This window comes from Theobroma umbraticum, unplaced genomic scaffold (genome assembly GCF_002168275.2).
Source record: "Theobroma umbraticum cultivar Fairchild unplaced genomic scaffold, ASM216827v3 scaffold_55.0, whole genome shotgun sequence".
NCBI classification, from domain to species: Eukaryota; Viridiplantae; Streptophyta; class Magnoliopsida; order Malvales; family Malvaceae; genus Theobroma; species Theobroma umbraticum.
In genome coordinates, this window is record NW_018397270.1 from 3,153,951 (window position 1) to 3,154,254 (window position 304).

At 34.5% G+C, this 304-nt stretch overlaps 1 protein-coding gene across 1 annotated transcript in view; it reads right to left on the reverse strand.

The window, feature by feature from the left end:
- Nucleotides 1–304, reverse strand: part of LOC149526545 (uncharacterized) — a gene marked incomplete at both ends in the record, with an annotated part of 3,846 nt that overhangs the window by 1,132 nt on the left and 2,410 nt on the right. Inside the window, 2 exon segments of the mRNA XM_089785289.1 lie at nucleotides 1–4; nucleotides 7–298. The exon segment at nucleotides 1–4 is cut by the window's left edge and continues 1,132 nt beyond it. Coding sequence (XP_089641415.1) covers nucleotides 1–4; nucleotides 7–298 — 296 coding nt within the window.

The window sequence follows — 304 nt, forward strand, 5'->3', positions numbered from 1 at the left end:
TCTTCATTTCTTTTGTTACGCATGCAAACTTTGAAATGTTTGAAAGATTGATTTTTTTAACCGAGCATAGATCATCATAACTCCCAAGCACTACTTCTTTGCATCCACCAATTTCAAGTTCGCATAGCATTAGAAGATTCGAAACTGAAACTACTAATTCTTGACACTCAAGAATTACAAGGTTCTCCAAATAATGAAGCTGATCAAGCAAAGTTCCTTCTAGTTTCGGACAATTCAAAATAAAGAGTTCTCGAAGGCAACAGAATTTCTTACCTTGTTTGTCAACTTCACAAAGTTTCCATTC